The sequence below is a fragment of the Salmo trutta genome, chromosome 18 (genome assembly GCF_901001165.1).
Source record: "Salmo trutta chromosome 18, fSalTru1.1, whole genome shotgun sequence".
NCBI lineage: Eukaryota > Metazoa > Chordata > Actinopteri > Salmoniformes > Salmonidae > Salmo > Salmo trutta.
In genome coordinates, this window is record NC_042974.1 from 29,705,599 (window position 1) to 29,726,882 (window position 21,284).

Sequence of the window (21,284 nt, forward strand, 5' to 3'; positions counted from 1 at the left end):
TGTTTTGTCTGCCATGCTAAATCAACCACAATCTGGAGAAATGTAGGGAAATGACACTGGTTGAATTTGCCCCCTGGTCTCCCAAGCCATGTCTGCCACAATTCTAAACCCCGCCACAATAATGCATCTTTCTCTCACTCACTAGCCCAGTGTGATATTTCTACACAGTGGTATGATACAAGTCTACTACTATACCTTTAGTACTAATTGCAGTTGAGGATAACTCTGACTTACATGTAACATAATCAGCATTGGTTGCTTAGTAGGTACCCCACTGTGAGGCACTGTGCAGTCATATTTCAATCTACAAACCAGGTCAAGTACTATTTCCTTTAAGTACTATTTCCTTTAGGGTACAACATTCAGGTCACATGTGATTACTCAACACTGCTGCTCTAACACATCATGCTGGCTAGCACCCTACACCCAAACGCATCCTACCTCTGAATGCAGTGATTCATTTTTGCTGGGATTTCACACTTCATTCAGATTCAGAAAACTTTAATGTCCTCAGAGAGGCAATTCATTTTGCAGCAGTCATAAAACATATACAAAATAATAATAAAACAATAACAAATAGCAAAAGATGTTTGCAAGCAGTAGTCTGTGTAAGTGCAATTTCATAGTTAAAGTACAAGCGCTAAAGTGCAGAATTGCATTCGGAATAAAATAATACTTGGCCCTCTTTTTTTTTTTTTACCTTAGGTAGTTTGTACCTGCAGCCAGAGAGAAGGAGCTGGAATTTGGGGTTGAGTGGGTGAATAATGGGGTGAATAATGTGCATTCACGGTGTTCCAAATAGGTGATTCAGAGGGCACCTCAGACACACTACATTGACATCATACGCTCAGTTGGGGTAACTATATTTCAAAGTAGTAGCTAGTATGTATGTGTATATGTACAGTATAATTAATAAAATATTTAACCAGTCGCCTTCCTCAAATTAAGGGGATGATGATGCAATCTTTGCAAGAGGGAGGGAATCTGATTTCATTGGTCCTCAACACACGGCTCAGTAATTTCATTCAGGGTAAGTGGAGTTAGTTCTGAAAGATGTGGAATGTTGTCCCACTCTTCTTCAATGGCTGTGCGAAGTTGCCGGATATTGGTGGGAACTGGAACACGCTGTTGTACACGTCAATCCAGAGCATCTCAAACATGCTTAATGGGTCTGGTGAGTATGCAGGCCATGGAAAAACTGGGACATTTTCAGCTTCCAGGAATTGTGTACAGATCCTTGCGACATGGGGCCGTGCATTATCATACTGAAACATGAGGTGATGGCGGTGGATGAACGGCAAGACAATGCCTCAGGATCTCATCACGGTTTCTCTGTGCATTCAAATTGCCATCAATAAAATGGAATTGTGTTCGTTGTCCGTAGATTATGCCTGCACATACCACCTGCACATAGCACTCTGTTCACAATGTTGACATCAGCAAACCGCTCACCCACTTAATGCCATAAAGTTGAAATAGGGATTAATCTGTGAAGAGCACACTTCACCAGTGTGCCAGAATCCATCAAAGGTGAACATTTGCCCACTGAAGTCGGTTACGACATCGAACTGTAGTCAGGTCAAGACCCTGGTGAAGTTCACAAGCAGGCAGATGAGAATCCCTGAGATGATTTCTGACAGTTTGTGGAGAAATTCTTTGGATGTGCAAACCCAGTTTCATCAGCTGTCCGGGTGGCTCGTCTCAGACTATCCAGCAGGTGAAGAAGCTGGAGGTCCTGGGCTGGTGTGGTTACAGGTTGTCTGCTGTTGTTAGGCCGGTAGTTTTGTTTGTGGTTTATGGTAAAGAAATTAACATTCAATTCTCTGGCAACAGATCTGGTGGACATTCCTGTAGTCAGCATGCCAATTGCACGCTCCCTCAAAACTTGAGACATCTGTGGCATTGTGTTGTGTGACAAAACTGGACATTTTAGAGTGGCCTATTATTGTCCCCAGCACAAGGGGCACCTGTGTAATGATCATGCTGTTTAATCAGCTACTTGATATGCCACACCTGTCAGGTGGAATGATTATCTTGGCAAATGAGAAATACTCACTAAAAGGGATGTAAACAAATTTGAGATAAGCTTTTTGTGCGCAAAAATGTTAGGGATATTTTATTTCAGCTCTATGAAACAGACTAACACTTTACATATTGCATTTATATTTTTGTTCAGTATAGTTTTATTTTAGTTAGTTCCTCCGCTATTGCGAGAAATTATAAAATTACAGTACAGTGAGTAGGCTACACATTACTGGCACGTGCAACAGGAAATTGATACCTTGACACACCTGTGCCAGAGATACTGTATGTAATGGCGAGATGGTCTCGTCTCCACAACGGGAGTCATTGTCCCAAACACAGTAAGGCAGGTGTTCTGCTTATAGCTGTATTTCCACGTGGACTGACTTTAATGGGAGTGGACCCTCTCGCTAGGCCTCTTCCTTTCTGCCGATGTACAAGACTCACCTTTGGCCATATTTTACGACCTCCGGTCTGATCTAGGATACGAGTGCATGTTTTTGTTAACTTGGGCCTATATACAGTCTATGACTCAGACACGTAATATAAAAAAAATATTATTCGATTTGGCTTTTTTGCTGAGTCACTACTAAGCCCTACTACAAGTGTGCGAGACCCATAAACCTTAAAAAGGGTCAATCTGCTGTTGCTATATGCCTTTTGAGATTCTTAAATTCATATATACCTATTGATTCTTGAAAGGTATGACTTATAAATGCCTCATGAGCTTCGTTAATTGGTCTTAATCCATCATATTTGTAAACAAACACTGTATAGCCTCAAAACATGGTTTAGACTATAATTGAATTATCATGGATGGACAGCCCGCCCGCCCGTGCATCCATAGCTCCATCTATGAATTTGACAGTGGTCACATTTCTAAAGCCCCACGCCTAAGCTATTTACCAAATCAGTGGCAGGGTAGCAGCTGTTTGAACTGCAGATTGCCCCTTTAAATAACATTGTAATCCCACTTGACATTGCATTCAAAATGAAACATGTCATATCCTTCATAGTTCTAATATAATTTATTTATGGACAGGAAAACAGAAGAACCATAATACAGAGATGATTTCGGCAAACGAACAAGAGAATTAACAACGAAACGGGAATGTTTAGTATTCTTTTTACAGCACATACATATAGCAATAACAAACCATGTAAACAACTTTCTTTCAATAGTAATTAGAGGCCAATAAATAAGCAATTACAGTCTACAAAGTTCGACATCTACAATATAAATCAATTTCAAGTAGCCCAAAAGTTTGTCCAATATCGAAACCCTTACCTGAAGCCTATACAAGTAAACATTTAAGTACCAATGATGTTCAGTGTAATACATGAAACTATGTCATGTCACTTTCAGACCTCCTGGATGTTTGATGAAGTCCTACAATTTGACAGTAATTGCCCCACCATCTGAAATAAGTGACTGAAGTGCCATCTTCAGGGTGACAGTAACAAACATATTGGACAAATTTAAACCATTGAAATGTGAAAGAGAACACACAACTTCCTTTGAGATCTAAATGTATAGGATGTTTTACCTTTTTGGAAAGTTTCATTTACTTTAGGTGGGGACAACATTCAATGAACAAAATCCAACTGTAACATACCCCAATAAATAACAGGATCATTCTTTGATTTAAGGGTGAGCTTAAATCTCTCAATAAAATGATAGTCAGACACAATCCAGACGAGATTCTGGACACAGATACAATACATTACAGAGGGAGCTGAGATTATTGCTCTGATCTCTGAGTCGAGGGGCGCTCAGTGACGAGCTGCAGACTCCCTGGGGTAGAACTCAGCTAGGGTGCTCTGGGGAATACGCTTCAGCATTTCTTTGGGAAAGATTCGGAGTAGCTGCCAGCCAATGTCCAGGGTCTCATACACAGTCCTGTTGTCATAAGGGCCTGAGGGGTGAGGTTACATTGTTTTAGATATTGAACGCTATGACATTTGACAATATTCCATGTGATGACTAATTTCTAATTGAATATTTTATTCAGAGGTTTTATTAAGAGTATGAATACAACAATAATCTCCAGTGATTCAGTGATATTTTTCAGAACACTTGTTGTGGGCGCCATGGTCAACATCAGGTCATGGAGCTAACATTTCTGAAATCCCCCCCCACAATACATCACAGCTTACTCTGTCGGAAAGAGATAATTGTTAGGCTAGATATTAAGTCAATAATCATATCGTGTCACAACAGGATTACAAGCATTAGGTCCCTGTGAAGCATAGCCTACAATAGTGCAATCACTACTTTGTAATGGCATTATCTGAAGGACAAGACTGAACGGCAGGCACTTGTTCGTCGCCCAAAAGAGCCCCATTTGTTTCAGCTGAGAGAGAAGACGCAGTCTGACATGATACTTGCATTTCATATTACTTCTATGGAGCGAGGTTTTTTCGATTTGAGGTTTCAATTCACGTCAGTAGACTCAATACTAATGAGATTCTCATTATAATGGATCGCATTAGGCTTTGACTCATGTTAAAAAAGGAATTCAGGCTCACTATACACTAGGCTGGAGAGATTTGCTCACAAATCCTTCCTTTAGCAATCTCATCAATCCAAGGACAAGTGTGAGAATAGGTTTGGCATAATGCTTTGACGACATGCACACATTATCGCTGAATGTCACCAAGGTGTTGAGGGAACAAAATACATCTATGTATCTGACATGAAGTTTGCCATTGGTTTTTATTTCCCTCTGCTGATAAAAATGATCATGCCTGAAGGCATTGAACATGAACTTTTACTAACAAAGACCTGAAGGAAAGAAGAATAAACAGCATGCAGCATTCATACGTCCTTTGCTAGAGCCAAGAGCTGGCAGATCTCAGTAAAATATATTTCAAAACCCAGCGATTCAACATTTTATGATAATATCGGCAATTAATGACATGCAAAACAAAATGGTTTATTAAGAAACATCTAACAAACCTTAATTAGCTTATATGTGATTCAACATGCAAACAAAATATTATTAATCAAATAATACTACAATATTTTTCAATGTCATTGGGCAAAATCAATCTCCATTTTAATATCACACCGCTACGCAGGCAGAATTTTGGGGTAATAAGGTCAAAGACCTCGGCAACACTTGATCAGTCAATGATTTAAAGGAATTTGTGCAATAAAGGTAAGACAAACATAAGCCATGGTGGCAAATGTATAATATCTAATATTTAATGCAACATGTAAATAAAATCTCCAGACAAGATCTCCGAGCAAGTGTGTCAATGACCTGGCCAAGCATAATGCCTCTCAGTTAACGGTGTGAAAAGTCTGCCAAAACACCCATTCATTCTGTTACCAAATACTGGACCCCGGAAGAATGCCATGCCACTGTTTTCACCTTTTGATTTAAACCATGCCATACAACTAGATTTTTACTAGGCATGCTCTCTGGTTGTGGTGCTACGATCATAGGTTGAGTCTCATCTGTCTCACCCTGAGCGATGAAGTTCTTCTCAAACTTCTGCAGGAACTCCAGGTAGAGCAGATCATCGGAGGTGAGGGCCTCCTCTCCCACCACGGCCTTCATGGCCTGCACGTCCTTACCAATGGCATAGCAGGCATACTGAGGGGGACAAAGGCAAGGGACAAGTCGTAGATCAAGACATTGAGATTCAAATCAAATTCTATTTGTCACATAAGCTGAATACAACAGGTGTACGTGAAATGCTTACTAACAAGATGAAATACACAAAAACAAAATAACAATAACGAGGCTATATAAAGGGGGTACCGGTACAGAGTCAATGTGTGGGGGTACATGTTAGTCAAGGTAATATGTACATGTAGGTAGGGGTAAAGTGACTATGCATAGGTCATAACAGAGTCAATGCAAATAGTCTCATGTCAGATGTTGGGGGAAAAGCTGTTAAGAAGCCTGTTGGACCTAGACTTGACACTCCGGTAGCGCTTGCCGTGCTGTAGCAGAGAGAACAGTATGACGGCTAGGGTGGCTTGAGTCTGACAATTTTTAGGGCCTTCCTCTGACACCGCCTGGTATAGAGGTCCTGGGTTGGCAGGAAGCTTGGCCCCAGTGCTGCATTGGGCCGTACGCACTACCCTCTGTAGTGCTTTGTGGTCGGAGGCCAAGCAGTTGCCATACCAGGGGGAGATGCAACCAGTCAGGATGTTCTCGATGGTGCAGCTGTAGAACTTTTTGAGGATCTGAGGACCCATGCCAAATCTTTTCAGTCTCCTGAGGGGAAATGGGTGTTGTCGTACCTTCATCACGATCGTCTTGGTGTGTATGGACCATGATAGTTTCTTGGTGATGTGGACACCAAGGAACTTGAAGCTCTCAACCTGCTCCACTACAGCCCCGTCAATGAGAATGGGGGCGTGCTTGGCCCTCCTTTTCCTGTAGTCCACGATCATCTCCTTTGTCTTGGTCACGTTGAGGGAGAGGTTGTTGCCAGGTCTCTGACCTCCTCCCTATAGGTGGTCTCATTGTTGTCGGTGACCAGGCCTACCACTGTTGTGTCATCGGCAAACTTAATGGTGGTGTTGGAGTTGTGCTTGGCCACGCAGTCATGGGTGAACAGGGAGTACAGGAGGGGACTAAGCACACACCCCTGAGGGGCCCCCGTGTTGAGGATCAGCATGGCAGATGTGTTGCTGGTTACCCTTACCACCTGGGGGTGGCCCATCAGGAAGTTCAGGATCCAGTTCCAGAGGGAGGTGTTTCGTCCCAAGGTCCTTAGCTTAGTGATGAGCTTTGATGGCACTATGGTGTTGAATGCTAAGCTGTAGTCAATGAACAGCATTCTCACATAGGTGTTCCTTTTGTCCATGTGGGAAAGGGTATTGTGGAGTGCAATAGAGATTGTGTCATCTGTGGATCTGTTGGGGCTGTATGCCAACTGGAGTGGGTCTAGGGTTTCTGGGATGATGGTGTTGATGTGAGCCATTGAGAGAGAGAAGCGTGGAGGGAGGTCAGTGAATTAAAGGTGCTGTGTGCAACAAACGATTAATGTCTATTGTAGTTCATTATAAATTAGGCTTCGTTATAGAAGATCTTGACAACTACCAACTGATTGGAGACATCAGCATGGTCTTTACGGGTCATTCCTTCACCGATGGCAGACTTCATCAATCGAGACAGAGAGGGCAGCACATTGATGGGTGGGTAAATCTGAAAGGAAAGCATGAAATAATAGAATAATAATAGTCAATTCAATGTTCAACAAAGAAGTAGTAAACAAATGATCATTGGGCAACAATTGTCAGGGGAGAGAACAAAAGTACTCAAGATAGACTCCTCAATAGTCAGGTAAAAAGGGTGGGTTTGAGACATATTAGCGAGAATGTGAATACACGTCTATCATCAGTGAGTATGTCTGTACCTGTCTGTTGTGCAGCTGTCTGTCCACATAGACCTGTCCCTCAGTGATGTACCCTGTGAGATCAGGAATGGGATGGGTGATATCTGGAAAACACAGTTAACATGGAGGTCAACATCAAGAGATAATATCCAGGGTTCAAGTCACGATAAATCAAGTGGCCTTTATCAAACATACGCACGCATACTGTACATTCAAAGCATGCACTGAGCACGCTCGTAAATCACTTTTCCCAAAATAAATGTCAATGAACCAGGCATACACTTTAAAATGTTTACAATTTAAGAGTAGAATGCGTATAGATACTGAAATGCAGATCCAATATAAAGTTTTTACAGCAATTGCCAGTTTAAGGACAATGAGTGTTTTGATCCACATCTTGGGAGGAGAGTGCTCTAAAATATGCTCGCTCAAATTCTCTTTGACGTTAAAGGGGGAGGGGGGGAACTCCCATTCAAATACAGATTGGAGGCCCATCAAGAGGTTACTATAGTAACGGCAAGCAACAATTTGTTCCCTGCCAAAAAAATATTAAAAACGCAGCTCTTCAGAGACGAAACCAGAGAATCAACAATAATTTTTTTATTTAACATTTATTTAAACCAAGCAAGTCAGTTGCATTGACGGCCTACACCGACCAAACCCAGACGACGCTGGGACAATATTGCTAATGTGACAAGTAAATAAATAAAATAATTAAACATTTATAAATACATTATCTTCTAAATAAACCTAGGTTGTTTTTCTCTGAGAAAAGCCGGCATGTCTCACCATCGTTGGGCATGGTGAGGATGGGGATCTGAGTGATGGAGCCGTTCCTGCCCTCCACTCTCCCAGCACGCTCGTAGATGGTGGCCAGATCAGTGTACATGTAACCGGGGAAACCACGACGACCAGGGACCTCCTCTCTGGCAGCAGACACCTGGGGAGACATGGGACAAAGAAGTGAGCCATAGGTGGAACCAGGTAATAGGAAATGGGAACCTGAACACAAACTACTGAACATTTCATTGTTAGAGCATGTGATTGAGTCAATGAATGTATTGGACTGTGCATTGGGATTTAAAGTGGAATAGACAGCATTTTAGCAACATGAAATCTTACTCAAATCTGTTCATATACACTTGACATAGGTTGGAGTAATTAAAACTTGTTTTTCAAGCACTCCACAAATTTCTTCTTAACAAACTATAGTTTTGGCAAGTTGGTCGGGATATCTACTTTGTGCATGACAAGTATTTTTTCCAACAATTGTTTACAGACAGATTATTTCACTTATAATTCACTGCACCACAATTCCAGTGGGTCAGAAGTTTACATACACTGAGTTGACTGTGCCTTTAAACAGCCTGGAAAATTCCAGAAAATTATGTCATCGCTTTAGAAGCTTCAGATAGGCTAATTGACATCATTTTAGTCAATTGGAGGTGTACCTGTGGATGTATTTCAAGGCCTAATTTCAAATTCAGTGCCTCTTTGCTTGACATCATGGGAAAATCAAAAGAAATCAGCCAAGAACTCAGAAAACAAATTGGAGACCTCCACAAGTCTGGTTCATCTATGGGAGCAATTTCCAAACGCCTGAAGGTACCACGTTCATCTGTACAAACAACAGTACGCAAGTATAAACACCATGGGACGACGCAGCCGTCCTACCGCCCAGGAAGGAGACGCGTTCTGTCTCCTAGAGCTGAACGTACTTTGGTGCAAAAAGTGCAAATCAATCCCAGAACAGCAGCAAGATGTTGGAGAAAACAGGTACAAAAGTATCTATACCCACAGTAAAATCAGTCCTATATCGACATAACCTGAAAGGCCGCTCAGCTACTTCCAGAAACAAATGAGAAAACACCTCACTGACCCATTTCACTCACTCTGGAAGAGCTGGTTAGGCTGTTGACATGTTTTATAGAGTGTTCGTGACTTACTTATTTTGCCTACGTTTTGCCTAGATGGCTAGCCAGAGTGAATTTGCAAACGCAAGAGATATGCTAACTGGATAACAGTCATTCAGCATACCTAGCTAGCTAAGCGATTCACATTTCTTATTAGCTAACCAAATGACATGTGCATCTCTAGCTGTGTAGCCACCGAAAAACGATACGAGGGGAAAAAAGTCAGTCACTCACCAACTCCTCCAATGACATGATGTCCTCCTAGCTAATGTTAGGCTCTGTGTTTTTAGTTTGCTACATATAGATACGCTAGCATATTAGCCACGTTATGACTGACATTGCCCTTGCTAGTTGGATTGTAATGACATTCCCAGCCTTAGTTACATGTGTCTGTTTTTGTCCAGAATATTGAAACTGAAACAGTGAATCCTGAATGGAGGCAGCCAACAATGTACCAGGCCAGCTGTCATTTACAAGCTGATAGCAATATGTTTTGGACTACCAAGGAAGTATTGGATAATTATATTAATCATGCATTGAACTGCATCCATCTATTCTGCCAACAATGCCTTAGTGGACATCATGGAATGTTGAGTCAAATAGAACCCATTTTTAAAACATCTTATAAAGTTGGTTTTGCAGCATAAACTAGGAATTTGATATTGTTAACTGATATTATGATCGACTGTTTGGTTCACATCTGCAAAAGTAGTTAACGCTGTCAGTTCCACATCTGCCACACTGATACTCAACACAGGAGCCCCTCTGGGGTGTGTGCTTAGTCCCCTCCTGTACTCCCTCTTCACCCACGACTGTGTGGCCATGCTCAACTCCAACACCATCATCAGGTTACTGACAACACGACGGCGGTAGGCCTTATCACCGGTGACGATGAGTCAGCCTACATGGAGGTCAGTGACCTGGCAGTGTGGTGCCAGAACAACAACCGCTCTCTCAATGTCAGTAAAACCAAGGAGCTGATAGTGGACTACAGGAAACAAGGCGGGCGAGCACACTCCCATCCACATCGACAGGGCCGCAGTGGAGCAGGTCGATAGCTTCAAGTTCCTCGGTGTCCAAATCATTAAAGACTTAAAATGGTCCAAACTCACAGTCGTGAAGAAGGCGCGACAGCGTCTCGTCTCGCTCAGGAGGTTGAAAAGGTTTGGAATGGGCCCTCAAATCCTCAAAATGTTCTACAGCTATACCATTGAGAGAATTTGTACTGGCTGCCTCACTGCCTGGATAGCAATAGCACCACCCTCGATCGCATGGCGCTACAGAGAGTGGTTCGGACAGCCTAGTATATCACTGGGGCCGAGCTCCCTGCCATCCAGGACATCTACAGGCGGTGTGGTAGGAAGGCCTGGAAAAGCGTTAAGAATCCAACCACCCAAGCTATAGACTATTCTTTCTGCTTCGGCATGGCAGGCGGTTCCGGCGCATCAACAGGCTCTTGAACAGCTTCTATCCCCAAGCAATAAAGATAGGTATTTAGCTAACAAAATAGCTACATGGAGTATCGGAGTTAACCTTGTATCCTCAATGACCTTTTTATTGCACACTCACCGGGCCCTACACACTCACTTCATCTGCTCACTTACACAACATCCACATACATTTACAGTGCCTTCGGAAAGTATTCAGACTTCAACTTTTCCCACATTGTTATGTTACAGGCATATTCTAAAATGGATTAAAAAATATATATAATCCTGAGCAATCAACACACAATACCCATGATGACAAGGCGAAAATAGAAATACCTTATTTACATAAGTATTCAGACCCTTTGCTATGAAACTCGAAAATTGATCTTTTTTCATTCAACTTTTTCACCCCGGAGGTTTTATCTGGACATGGTTCGTCAGGACTACAAACAGCCGAAGCTAAGTAACATTAACACGATGCCTTCTAATTGCAGTCGTTGTACTTATAATATACAGGAGAACGATCGCCTTACGGCAAGGATAGCTGTGCTGCAAGCCCAGCTTCAGACGCAATCGTTAGGCAAGGGTAATTTCAGTGTAGGAAAGGATGAAACAGCGTCTGTGCCACCAGTAAGTACAGATAGTAACGTTAGTATAAACCCCCTCGCACGGTCCCCGCAGCCGGACAACTTTCTCATGGCTTCTGGAGGGAAACGCTGTAGGAATGCTCAACCGGTGTCGCTTATTCAGCCAACAGAAACTTTCAACCGGTTCTCCCCATTAAGCGAGTCGGAGGCCGAAACTTCTCTGGTCTCTACTCCTCCCGTTGTGGGGTCTGAGACGCCGAAGGCTCCCACCATTAGCTCTGACAAATTGAAAACCCTAGTCATTGGCGACTCCATTACCCGCAGTATTAGACTTAAAACGAATCATCCAGCGATCATACACTGTTTACCAGGGGGCAGGGCTACCGACGTTAACCTCTTACATCTAGACGTTCTGCTAGCGGAACACCTGCTCCAATAGCCAATGATGGGCGTGGCGCGAATTACAAATTCCTCAAAAATACAAAAACTTCCATTTTTCAAACATATGACTATTTTACACCATTTTAAAGACAAGACTCTCCTTTATCTAACCACACTGTCCGATTTCAAAAAGGCTTTACAACGAAAGCAAAACATTAGATTGTCAGCAGAGTACCCAGCCAGAAATAAATCAGACACCCATTTGTCAAGCTAGCATATAATGTCACATAAATCCAAACCACAGCTAAATGCAGCACTAACCTTTGATGATCTTCATCAGATGACACCCCTAGGACATTATGTTATACAATACATGCATGTTGTGTTCAATCAAGTTCATATTTATATCAAAAACCAGCTTTTTACATTAGCATGTGACATTCAGAACTAGCATACCCCCCGCAAACTTCCGGTGAATTTACTAAATTACTCACGATAAACGTTCACAAAAAACATAATTATTTTAAGAATTATAGATACAGAACTCCTCTATGCACTCGCTATGTCCGATTTTAAAATAGCTTTTCGGTGAAAGCACATTTTGCAATATTCTAAGTACATAGCCCGGCATCACAGGGCTAGCTATTTACACACACACACACACACCAAGTTTAGCACTCACCAAAGTCAGATTTACTATAAGAAAAATGTTATTACCTTTGCTGTTCTTTGTCAGAATGCACTCCCAGGACTTCTACTTCAATAACAAATGTTGGTTTGGTCACAAATAATGCATAGTTATATCCAAATAGCGGCGTTTTGTTCGTGCGTTCAAGACACTATCCGAAAGGGTAAATAAGGGTTACGCGCCCGACGCGTTTCGTGACAAAAAAATTCTAAATATTCCATTACCGTACTTCGAAGCATGTCAACCGCTGTTTAAAATCAATTTTTATGCAATTTTTCTCGTAAAAAAGCGATAATATTCCGACCGGGAAAACGTGTTTACGTTCAAAGAGAGAGAAAATAAAAACATGGGATCCCCTCGTGCACGAGCCTCAGTCTGATGGTCCCGATAGAGCACTTACCAAAGGCGCTAATGTTTTTCAGCCAGCGGCTGGAATTACATCATTCAGCTTTTTCCCGGGTTCTGAGAGCCTATGGGAGCCGTAGGAAGTGTCACGTTACAGCAAAGATCCTAAGTTTTCAATAAACAGAGCCAAGAAGCTCAAGGAATGGTCAGAGAGGGTACTTCCTGTTTGGAATCTTCTCAGGTAATAATCAGATTAAATCGGGTACGTTTTTTATCCGGCCGTGAAAATACTGCCCCCTAGCCATAACAGGTTAAGGCTAATCTAAAGACGGTGCTGGCTAAAGCTAAAACTGGCGAGTGTAAAGAGTATAGAGATATTGTTATCCACGTCGGCACCAACGATGTTAGGATGAAACAGTCAGAGGTCACCAAGCGCAACATAGCTTCAGCGTGTAAATCAGCTAGAGAGATGTGTCGGTATCGATTAATTGTCTCTGGCCCCCTCCCAGTTAGGGGGAGTGATGAGCTCTACAGCAGAGTCTCACAACTCAATCGCTGGTTGAAAACTGTGTTCTGCCCCTCCCAAAAGATAGAATTTGTAGATAATTGGCCTTCTTTCTGGGACTCACCCACAAACAGGACCAAGCCTGGCCTGTTGAGGAGTGACGGACTCCATCCTAGCTGGAGGGGTGCTCTCATCTTATCTACGGACATAGACAGGGCTCTAACTCCTCTAGCTCCACAATGAAATAGGGTGCAGGCCAGGCAGCAGGCTGTTAGCCAGCTTGCCAGCTTAGTGGAGTCTGCCACTAGCACAGTCAGTGTAGGCAGCTCAGCTTTCCCCATTGAGACCGTGTCTGTGCCTCGATCTAGGTTGGGCAAAATTAAAGATGGCGGTGTTCGCTTTAGCAATCTCACTATTATAAAGACCTCCTCCATTCCTGCCATTATTGAAAGAGATTGTGATACCTCACATCTCAAAATTGGGTTACTTAATGTTAGATCCCTCACTTCCAAGGCAGTTATAGTCAATGAACTAATCACTGATCATAATCTTGATGTGATTGGCCTGACTGAAACATGGCTTAAGCCTGATGAATTTACTGTGTTAATTGAGACCTCACCCCCTGGTTACACTAGTGACCATACCCCCCGTGCATCCGGCAAAGGCGGAGGTGTTGCTAACATTTATGATAGCAAATTTCAATTTACACAAAAAAAACAATGACGTTTTCGTCTTTTGAGCTTCTAGTCATGAAATCTATGCAGCCTACTCAATCACTTTTTATAGCTACTGTTTACAGGCCTCCTGGGCCATATGCAGTGTTCCTCACTGAGTTCCCTGAATTCCTATCGGATCTTGTAGTCATAGCAGATAATATTCTAATTTTTGGTGACATTAACATTCACATGGAAAAGTCCACAGACCCATTCCAAAAGGCTTTCGGAGCCATCATCGACTCAGTGGGTTTTGTCCAACATGTCTCTGGACCTACTCACTGCCACAATCATACTCTGGACCTAGTTTTGTCCCATGGAATAAATGTTGTGGATCTTAATGTTTTTCCTCATAATCCTGGATTATCGGACCACCATTTTATTGCGTTTGAAATTGCAACAAATAATCTGCTCAGACCCCAACCAAGGAGCATTAAAAGTCGTGCTATAAATTCTCAGACAACCCAAAGATTCCTTGATGCCCTTCCAGACTCCCTCTGCCTACCCAAGGACGTCAGAGGACAAAAATCAGTTAACCACCTAACCGAGGAACTCAATTTAACCTTGCGCAATACCCTAGATGCAGTTGCACCCCTAAAAACTAAAAACATCTGTCATAAGAAACTAGCTCCCTGGTATACAGAAAATACACGAGCTCTGAAGCAAGCTTCCAGAAAATTGGAACGGAAATGGCGCCACACCAAACTGGAAGTCTTCCGACTAGCTTGGAAAGACAGTACCGTGCAGTATCAAAGAGCCCTCACTGCTGCTCGATCATCCTATTTTTCCAACTTAATTGAGGAAAATAAGAACAATCCGAAATGTATTTTTGATACTGTCGCAAAGCTAACTAAAAAACAGCATTCGCAAATGGAGGATGGCTTTCACTTCAGCAGTAATACATTTATGAACTTCTTTGAGGAAAAGATCATGATCATTAGAAAGCAAATTACGGACTCCTCTTTAAATCTGCGTAGTCCTCCAAAGCTCCATTGTCCTGAGTCTGCACAACTCTGCCAGGACCTAGGGAGATACTAAAGTGTTTTAGTACTATATCTCTTGACACAATGATGAAAATAATCATGGCCTCTAAACCCTCAAGCTGCATACTGGACCCTATTCCAACTAAACTACTGAAAGAGCTGCTTCCTGTGCTCGGCCCTCCTATGTTGAACATAATAAACGGCTCTCTATCCACCGGATGTGTACCAAGCTCACTAAAAGTGGCAGTAATAAAGCCTCTCTTGAAAAAGCCGAATCTAGACCCAGAAATTATAAAAAAACTAATCGGCCTATATCGAATCTTCCATTCCTCTCAAAAATGTTAGAAAAAGCTGTTGCGCAGCAACTCACTGCCTTCCTGAAGACAAACAATGTATACGAAACGCTTCAGTCTGGTTTTAGACCCCATCATAGCACTGAGACTGCACTTGTGAAGGTGGTAAATTACCTTTTAATGACGTCAGACCGAGGCTCTGCATCTGTCCTCGTGCTCCTAGATCTTAGTGCTGCTTTTGAAACCATCGACCACCACATTCTTTTGGAGAGATTGGAAACCCAAATTGGTCTACATGGACAAGTTCTGGCCTGGTTTAGATCTTATCTGTCAGAAAGATATCAGTTTGTCTCTGTGAATAGTTTGTCCTCTGACAAATCAATTGTACATTTTGGTGTTCCTCAAGGTTCCGTTTTAGGACCACTATTGTTTTCACTATATATTTTACCTCTTGGGGCTGTCATTCGAAAACATAAATGTTAAATTTCACTGCTATGCGGACGACACACAGCTGTACATTTCGATGAAACATGGTGAAGCCCCAAAATTGCCCTCACTAAAAGCCTGTGTTTCAGAAATAAAGAAGTGGATGGCTGCAAACTTTCTACTTTTAAACTCGGACAAAACAGAGATGCTTGTTCTAGGTCCCAAGAAACAAAGAGATCTTCTGTTGAATCTGACAATTAATCTGGATGGTTATACAGTCATCTCAAATAAAACTGAAGGACCTCGGCGTTACTCTGGACCCTGATCTCTCTTTTGAATTACATATCAAGACGGTTTCAAGGACAGCTTTTTTCCATCTACGTAACATTGCAAAAATCAGAAACTTTCTGTCCAAAAATGATGCAGAAAAATTTATCCATGCTTTTGTTACTTCTAGGCTGGACTACTGCAATGCTCTACTTTCCGGCTACCCGGATAAAGCACTAAACAAGCTTCAGTTAGTGCTAAATACGGCTGCTAGAATCCTGACTAGAACCAAAAAATTATCATATTACTCCAGTGCTAGCCTCCCTACACTGGCTTCCTGCTAAGGCAAGGGCTGATTTCAAGGTTTTACTGCTAACCTACAAAGCATTACATGGGCTTGCTCCTACCTATCTTTCCGATTTGGTCCTGCCGTACATACCTACACGTACGCTACGGTCACAAGACGCAGGCCTCCTAATTGTCCCTAGAATTTCTAAGCAAACGGCTGGTAGGGCTTTCTCCTATAGAGCTCCATTTTTATGGAATGGTCTGCCTACCCATGTGAGAGACACAGACTCAGTCTCAACCTTTAAGTCTTTACTGAAGGTCCTATGATTAAGTATAGTCTGGCCCAGGAGTGTGAAGGTGAACGGAAAGGCTGGAGCAACGAACCGCCCTTGCTGTCTCTGCCTTGCCGGTTCCCCTCTCTCCACTGGGAATCTCTGCCTCTAACCCTATTGCAGGGGCTGAGTCACTGGCTTACTGGTGTTCTTCCATGCCGTCCATGGGAGGGGTGCTTCACTTGAGTGGGTTGAGTCACTGACGTGGTCTTCCTGTCTGGGTTGGCACCCCCCCTTGGGTTGTGCCGTGGCGGAGATCTTTGTGGACTATACTCGGCCTTGTCTTAGGAGTTGGTGGTTGGAGACATCCCTCTAGTGGTGTGGGGGCTGTGCTTTGGCAAAGTGGGTGGGGTTATATCCTGCCCGTTTGGCCCTGTCCGGGGGTATCATCGGATGGGGCCACAGTGTCTTCTGATCCCTCCTGTCTCAGCCTCCAGTATTTATGCTGCAGTAGTGCCTCAGGACTACCTTGCATGATGACTCCTTGCTGTCCCCAGTCCACCTGGCCATGCTGCTGCTCCAGTTTCAACTGTTCTGCCTGCGGCTATGGAACCCTGACCTGTTCACCGGACGTGCTTGTTGCACCCTCGACAACTACTATGATTATTATTATTTGACCATGCTGGTCATTTATGAACATTTTAACATCTTGACCATGTTCTGTTATAATATCCACCCGGCACAGCCAGAAGAGGACTGGCCACCCCTCATAGCCTGGTTCCTCTCTAGGTTTCTTCCTAGGTTTTTGGCCTTTCTAGGGAGTTTTTCCTAGGGAGTTTTTCCTAGCCACCGTGCTTCTTTCACATGCATTGCTTGCTGTTTGGGGTTTTAGGCTGGGTTTCTGTACAGCACTTTGAGATATCAGCTGATGTACGAAGGGCTACATAAATAAATTTGATCTCAGGTGCATCTAGTTTCCATTGATCATCCTTGAGATGTTTCTACAACTTCATTGTAGAAACCACTCAAGTGACGCACCCCTCCCATGGACGGCATGGAAGAACACCAGTAATTTACCTGTGGTAAATTCAACTTCATGGCTGGTTTTTGCTCTGACATTCACTGTCAACTGTGGGACATTATATAAAACAGGTGTGCCTTTCCAAATCATGTCCAACCAATTGAATTTACCACAGGTGGACTCCAATCAAGTTGTAGAAACATCAAGGATGATCAATGGAAACAGGATGCATCTGAGCTCAATTATGAGTCTCATAGCAAAGGGTCTGAATACTAATGTAAGTAAGGTATTTCTGTTTTCACTTTGTCATTATGGGGTATTGTGTCGATTGCTCTGTTTTTTTTTTTATTCATTTAATCCATTTTAGAATAAGGCTGTAACGTAACAAAATGTGGGAAAAGTCAAGGGGTCTGAATACTTTCCAAAGGCAATGTAAATGTATGTGGATGTGTGATGGAAATGTTTATGTTTGTGCTTTTCTTATAACTAATTTCTGTTTTCTATTCATGTGCTGATCTATAAACCAATGTCTGTGTTCATGCAAGTGGTTGACAGTACAAATCCTCACTATCAGTATCTGCAATTTGGCAGTACGCCCAGACCTTGTTTTGAGTATGAATGAAAGATCTCAGTTTCAAGGTCTCAGCTTAGAGCGAAGAAGCCTTGTGAGGTATTGGTCTGTCACATGTTATGAACCAGTATTGGTCTGTCACATGAATGAAACAAAACGGTAATGATTAATTAATTATGCTAAATCATGCAATACTAACTTATCTGTGCATAGCCGTACATAAGACAACTACTAGGACTGCCCACAGGCAGAGCTCCTGATTAACATGTGTACTATGGTACATTTAGTTGGTTGGAAACTCCAGCGCGCTGACAAATAAAGGATGATTCATTTAAGATTGACTTCGAGTGTCCCTGTGTGAGAATTTCCACGACAGATGTTATTTGAGTGAGCAGATGATGATGGGGTGAATGTGTGAGTGTATAGGGCCTTGTGAGTGTGAATAGAGACAAAAATAAGTCAATGAGGATACAAGGTTACCTCCGATAGTCTGTGTAGCTATTTATCAGTCTTATTTCTTGGGGATAGAAGCTCTTCAAGAGCCTGTTGGTGCCAGAGTTGATGCACCGGAAAAGCCTGCCGTGCTGAAGCAGAGAGAATAGTCTATGGCTTGGGTGGTTGGATTCTTAACGATTGTAAATAAGGTATTTCGTTTTTATTAAATTAGCAAACATTTCTAAAAACCTGTTTTTGCTTTGTCATTATGGGGTATTGTGTGTAAATTGACGAGGGAAAAAAATAATTTTATTCATTTTAAAATGAGACTAACGTAACAAATTGTGGAAAAAGTCACGAGGTTCGAAAACTTTCCAAATGCACTGTACGTACACACACACACACACACCTCATCCTAACATCTCTGTATTTCTTTATTCCATTCTTTTAGATGCGTGTATTGTTGGATATTACGGCACTGTTGGAGCTAGGAACACAAGCATTTCGCTACACTTGCATTAACGTTGCTAAGTATGTGAATGCGACCAATAAAATTTGATTTGTGAAGGTTTTCAATATCACAACCATGTAGCCTGTACTGACCAAACTTTAACCGGCACATTGAATTTGCTACCCATATTCAAAAGAAAAGTTATGGCTCTCAAACTTTGACAGAATTAATGTGAAAGTTTGACACCTCACAAAAATAAAGTATGAGTTTTTTTCCCCCCAGGAGTAAACAGCAGACTTCATTGAGTTAGTTTGGTTGCCCACCTCTCTCAGAGCTTCGGCGTATGAGCTCATGTCAGTCAGGATGACCAGGACATGCTTCTCACACTGGTAGGCCAGGTACTCAGCTGAGGTCAGAGCCAGGCGAGGGGTGATAATGCGCTCAATACTGAGAAAGGAATGAGAAAGGAAGGAATTCAATTTTAATTAACATAATAAAAAAGGTATCAATATTATACAGACACTTTATTGCCATGAATCGATAGATTATTTATTATAGGAGGGAGCTAGTGCATTACTGATTTGGCACAGAGCTTATGCAAATGAACTCACGTGGGGTCGTTGGCTAGGTTCAAGAACAGGCAAACATTGTCCATGGATCCATTCTCCTCAAAGTCGGACTTGAAGAAGCGAGCAGTTTCCATGTTCACCTGAAAAGATAGGTTTGAGATTACACACCAAGTTGATAGTAGAAGGCCTTGAACATTCTTCAACAAAAGCAGGAAGATATTAGTCACCCAAGGGCAGAGAAGAAAAAAAATGCATATCAGAAAATCGAGCTCCTGTTTTCAAATATCACAACAAATTAGGGTAAATTCTTCCCAAATACTATACCTAGGGCAATGTAGTGCAAATTATGCTGCAGCTTACTGGTTCAGCAGTTTTCAACTCAAGGTAACTTAATATGTTCTGATATGTGAAAACAAGGTTAAGTGTTAATCAGGTGTTAATACGCTGTCCTTTACACAGTGTCCTTTTCCTAAATTAGAATCTCCTTTACATATGCTTCAAAATGGCCTAATCCCTTTTCATACCAGTCTGCCCCTATGCACTGCATTTCCGCTACCCTGTTACAGAGTTCGTGCTTATGTTACAAGGCCCTCAATGGGTGTATGAATTAGCCATCAGCAGGGAGAGGATAAGGGGGCCCGGAGGAACAGAGGTGGGGGTCACTAACATCTCTGCCACAGGTCACAGAAGATTCCCCACCCGGTGTTAAATAGTCATGACCAGAGCAGCTGAACTAGAGAGAACTTGATACTGGCCGGCTGAATGTGTTCAAGACGGCTGAATAATAACCTGTTCTGGCCACGTCGACCTGCTCAAAGGAGCAGACGTAACGGGGGACTAAAAACGCTAAGTCACCTGGTGAATGAGAGTGAGAAAAGGAGCCGGGGCAGTGTCACGTTGGGGTTAAGAGGAAGAATTAGCCACACACACTAGAGGGAAAAAAAACAGACAAGAACAAGATTTAAAAAAAAAAATGTTTTGTCTATCTGGTGCCGCTCAGCTCACCCCCATGGCGGCAAAGACAATGGCAAAGTTATCGTCGCTGTAGTCCATCACATCCTTGGATTTCTTCACCAGGCCAGCCTGACGACAAATCTGTGCAGCAATCTGAGAATCAAAAACACAGGATTAAAAATGACGAGGTCTTGAAACATTTACGTTAATAAAACAGCCAGTCTATTCAAAAATGTTTGGACATCAGCGAGCGCCCCGTCCAGCCAGCTAGTTACTGGAGTCTTCTGAGTGTGTCGGCATGCGTGTGTGCCCAACTATGCTTGTGTCGGAGGTGCATAGTTGGATAAAAACTCAGTGATTAGGAATGTAGAGGGGAGGAATTTCACGCTTATCACTTAACGTAATGGTTGCCGTCTGTTAATCAGGGCTGACCTCTCAGTGCACCCTGAGCTGAGACACCTGGCCCATTGAGATCCGCGGCACAAATGACCCCATGACATGTTTAATGAAACGAGAAGCGTTTTATACCATTCCAGTGGCACGGGAAGTCGACCAGCATCATTCGTCAGACAAGGCGTACCCTGTTCACTGTTTTTACTACAGTAGGATTCTTCAGTAGGCGCTCCATTCAACCACCCCCTTTTGATTATTTTATTCACATCCAAAACAAAGTTGCTAATCAAGCGACCAGATCATCATCTTTATTTATTTATTTACACTGCCCAAAATCACTGTTATTCTGTTGCTTCAGTGGGATTCTATGCATTTGATTGAGGCTCCCCCTCCGGTGGAATTTGATCGTGCATGTTTTA

The 21,284-nt window shown here is 42.5% G+C and overlaps 1 protein-coding gene across 1 annotated transcript in view; it reads right to left on the reverse strand.

The window, feature by feature from the left end:
- Positions 1 to 3,031: 3,031 nt before the first annotated feature.
- The window catches only part of LOC115153160 (V-type proton ATPase subunit B, brain isoform), a 43,400-nt gene continuing 25,147 nt past the window's right edge, over positions 3,032 to 21,284 (reverse strand). Inside the window, exons 7-14 of the mRNA XM_029698281.1 lie at positions 20,524 to 20,625; positions 19,561 to 19,658; positions 19,273 to 19,396; positions 8,170 to 8,320; positions 7,402 to 7,484; positions 7,086 to 7,190; positions 5,495 to 5,624; positions 3,032 to 3,938 (exon numbers count right to left, since the gene is read on the reverse strand). Of these exons, the coding sequence (XP_029554141.1) occupies positions 3,796 to 3,938; positions 5,495 to 5,624; positions 7,086 to 7,190; positions 7,402 to 7,484; positions 8,170 to 8,320; positions 19,273 to 19,396; positions 19,561 to 19,658; positions 20,524 to 20,625 (936 nt within the window). The 3' untranslated portion in view covers positions 3,032 to 3,795. The remainder of the gene's footprint in view (positions 3,939 to 5,494; positions 5,625 to 7,085; positions 7,191 to 7,401; positions 7,485 to 8,169; positions 8,321 to 19,272; positions 19,397 to 19,560; positions 19,659 to 20,523; positions 20,626 to 21,284) is intronic.